Here is a 3,891-nt window from a genome sequence, read left to right as displayed (position 1 = left end):
AAATACACAACAATAAAAATGGGACTTTAATAAATGCTCATAGTCATTCTGTAAGCAAATTAAATAAGTTTAAAGTAAGATTGAAAGCATACGTTTCACCATTGAAACCCAGGTGCAAGAATAAAAGAATGGCCAGTAATTTTTGAGGAAGAGACATGTTCATCTCATCAAAATGGAGAAGGGGGAGAGTCTTGTGGCACTTTAGAGACACTTTGAGCATGAGCTTTCTTGGATTAAGTCCATAAAGCAAAAGATTTCAATGCCTTCTAGGAAGTGGTTTGTAATGAATAAGAAAGTTGCTAAAAGAAAAGGCCATTTAACACCTAAAACAGTCCCAGAAAGGGGGAGCCAGTCAGCCACAATCAACCTGCAGATCAGTTACTAGTTTCAACCGTGAAATATCTTTTAAACATGTAAAATTTATTAGAGATGTTCTATTGATGCTAAAATATTGTTTCCAAGAACAAAATTCTATATACTTCAGATTGAGGAGAAACATGGGCAAGAATCTGTTTGTAAACAGACTGCAAGTAGGTGCTTATGGAAACATACTCCCTTCTGAAGCATGGTTCCAGTGTGGGATTCCTATAGAAAGAAGTACTTCCAGATGAGCTCAAGATTGCTCTGGATGGCAGCCTTGTGATGAAGCTGATGGGCCAGCCTGGTCTCGTGGTTCGAGGGTTGGGCTGTGACTCTGGAGACCAGGGTTTGAATCCCCCTGGGTGACCCTGGGCAAGAAGTCACAGGCTCTCAGCCTCAGGGGAAGGCAATGGCAAACCTCCTCTGCACAAGAGCAAAACCCCAGGATAAATTCACCTCAGGGTCCCCAATAGTGAAAAACAACTTGAAGACACACGACAACATTATTTATAGTGTTACCCTGTTTTCCCAGAAGTGATTCAGTGTGACATAGTTTCATGTATTGTATATTAACCTTGTCCGTTCTCCTTTTGAGGTTACTTCATTTGCCTAAATGTTTGTGTGTTTAGTTACTATCAATTATCTTTACCATATTGTACATAGTGTCCAAAAACTATCTTTACAATTTCAGTTACATATAGAATTGAAATTTTAGATAGTTTTCACACACCTTGTACTTTCTCTGTCATTACTTTACATGCGGTTCATATTCATAGCACTTTTTGAACACAGTTAAAGAATATAGTTTTATGTTGATGTTTAATAATTTCCAGTCTAGTTTGTGATGTGAAACTATATTCTAATGTGGCATCTTCCACATATTTTGGACTGCAGCTCCCAGCATTCCTGACTACAGGCCTTCCTTCTAGCTGGGACTGATTGGTTTAAAATCTAGAGAGCACTAGAGAAAAAGTACATTAATAGCACATTGAGGTGGAGGAGAATTTTTCTCCTGTCATCAAGAGCATAACTACCCCGCTCTGTTCTTTGCAAGATAACTAACTACTGTTAAAACCTGCAATAACTAGGTGTATACCATTTTGTAGCAAGATCTATAGCCAGGTGATGCTAAAAACATCGCAAAAGGATTAGCAGTGCTGTGATTGTATTCTTCTTCCAGCTGCTTCTGCTTAACAGTATTGCCTAACATTTGTATGCTGCACAACAGGCATTGGGTGGTGTAGCAACTGTAGCAGCACACTAAAGACCCAGGAAGATCCTGAAACTGGTACTGAACTGTATTAGCAACACTCTGTGGCATCTGGCAGCAAACTTGATTCTCCCTTGTTATTCCTCGCCTCTTTACCTTTTCTTTTACATTTGACAGAAATACATACTCTCTCCACATATGACTACTCACATTTGTTATAAATGAATACTTGTCAGGGTATTCATGACATACCTATCACACTATCAGAAAAGTACCGGTGCTAGCAAATCTTTTTTTCTTTCTTTCTTTCCACAGGACTACAAAGGACAGAAACTAGCAGAGCAGATTTTTCAGGGAATAATTCTTTTCTCTGCCGTAAGTATAACAAAACAAAAATGTCATCTGCATCTACAGAAAGTGACACATAAGCTGAAATTCTGATTGCAGGTTGTTTCTGCTGGAGGAAGAGATAGAGGCAATTCAGATTCATCTCTTCCCTGCACCACTATGAAAAGCTGCTTCTAAGGGCATGGGGGACTGGGATTGTGGGAAGTAGAAAAGAGGGAAAGTTAGGAAGCAGAAGCCTTTGCCAGATGTCCCTCCTTTCTGTGAATGGAAAGGGTATTTTCGATGGTGCAGAGGAATAGGAATAGTCCACAGTCATATGAGCAGAGTCCAGAGGCAGGAGTCATGAGATAGGAGATTATTGGTCATTTTAAATGTCTCCTCATTCCCTTCCCTTTTTTTTTCCATCTTGCCTTCCCAATAATAAATTTTTCATAGTCCCTTCTTTCGATATATATTAGAACCTCCTTTATCATAATATTCTGATTTTCCTTACTTTTGCTTTACCTGCTAATGTCTGCTCAAGCTATTCTGTAAATGGAAGGGGCCCTTCCATCATCAGAAGGGGCAATTTGGACCCAACCCATGTCTATATTGCGGTATCCCTTGATCTATGGGAGCTAAAGGTATAAATTGATTATCCGTAAAAGTTTGAAACTATCCTGTTAAACTCAATCATAACCTAATCAGGTTTATATCTAACACAGTGCCTTTTACATTCTCTTACATGGGTCTGGAGAGTAGCTTGGAATTTTCTTTGATATATTTTAATTTTGTTGCAGGTAATTGGCTTTATTTGTGGATACATCACTGAACAATTTGGCTGGACAGTTTACATAGTAATGGCTGGATTTGCTTTATCATGCCTGGTAAGAATATTACTTTCTGTAGCAAACAATATATGCAATGTAATCAAAATAGTGAGTCCTGTAAAGGCTGCAGTAGATTGGTTGTAATACAGCACATCCCACAATAAGATAATACAAGGCATTTGAATCTTTATCTTTGGTCTTCATATTACTATTTTAGCTTTGGGTTTGTTTTTTTTAAAATTCTCTATGTTGGTCATTATCCTGCTCTTGTTCTGCATATACTTGAGCATCTCTCATCCAGAATTCCAAAATTTTCTGAGCTACAACACAAGTAGTGTAATACATAGCTGTACTGTATTTGAAGCTGGCAAGAGATCTGGCTGGAGAGTAAAATGAAGATCTAAGAAATGGCAGAAATTACATATCCTGCCATTTCACGGATCCTTAGTCTCTCTCTAGCCTCATTATGTTTCATTATGTATATTCCAATGCAGTCTGCCCTTGACATTCATGGGGGTTAGGGATGCAAGATCTTCACAAATGTGAAAAAAATGTGAGTGTTAAAAGCCCAAGACAGAAGAGGAGCGTGCACACCCTTCCAAACTGCTCTGGTCCTGGGCTTGGCTTTCGCCCCTCCTGTTGGGAGGAGTAGGACAGGAGGAGGGAGGAATGGCGTGTGGACCCTTTCCAAACTGCTTTGGTCCTGGACTTGGCTTCCCCCCCCCCCGCCCCCTCTTGCCAAGAGTGCACAAGCAAATGTGCAAATAATCAAATCTGTGAATGTTAAACCATAAATATGGAGGGCTGCCTGTACAGGTATTCCAAAATACAGAATGCTTCTTGTCCCAAGCATTTTGGATAAGGGATGCTCAGCCTGTAAAAACATGGAAAGATAGAAATATTTTTTGTTTTCATTGGCTTTGCATAAATTGTTAAAGGTTGATGTCACTCAAGGAACAGTATTGAACTTTCTTGGAAATATATTACAGCTTACACTCCCTCCATGGCCCATATACCGTCGTAATCCTCTGAAGTGGCTCCCAGTTCAGGAAGTGGCAACAGACGATAAGAAGCCAGCAGACAGAAAAGTAAAAAGGCACCCTAAAAACTGAAAAGCAGTGTATCTTGTATCTTTTTCTGTCATTAAATTTGCTCTAAAATTTA

General features: G+C 39.2%; 1 protein-coding gene across 1 annotated transcript; it reads left to right on the top strand.

Moving 5' to 3' along the window:
• Window positions 1–1,793: 1,793 nt before the first annotated feature.
• SPCS1 (signal peptidase complex subunit 1) lies at window positions 1,794–3,891 on the top strand. The gene is made up of 3 exons (XM_042452001.1): window positions 1,794–1,945; window positions 2,698–2,784; window positions 3,717–3,891. The coding sequence occupies exons 1-3, from the start codon at window positions 1,814–1,816 to the stop codon at window positions 3,837–3,839; spliced, it is 342 nt and encodes a 113-aa protein (XP_042307935.1). The 5' UTR covers window positions 1,794–1,813; the 3' UTR covers window positions 3,840–3,891.

Source organism: Sceloporus undulatus, chromosome 2 (assembly GCF_019175285.1).
Source record: "Sceloporus undulatus isolate JIND9_A2432 ecotype Alabama chromosome 2, SceUnd_v1.1, whole genome shotgun sequence".
Lineage (NCBI taxonomy): Eukaryota > Metazoa > Chordata > Lepidosauria > Squamata > Phrynosomatidae > Sceloporus > Sceloporus undulatus.
Note: the sequence above shows the minus strand (reverse complement) of the source record. Positions and strands in the feature narration are given on the sequence as shown.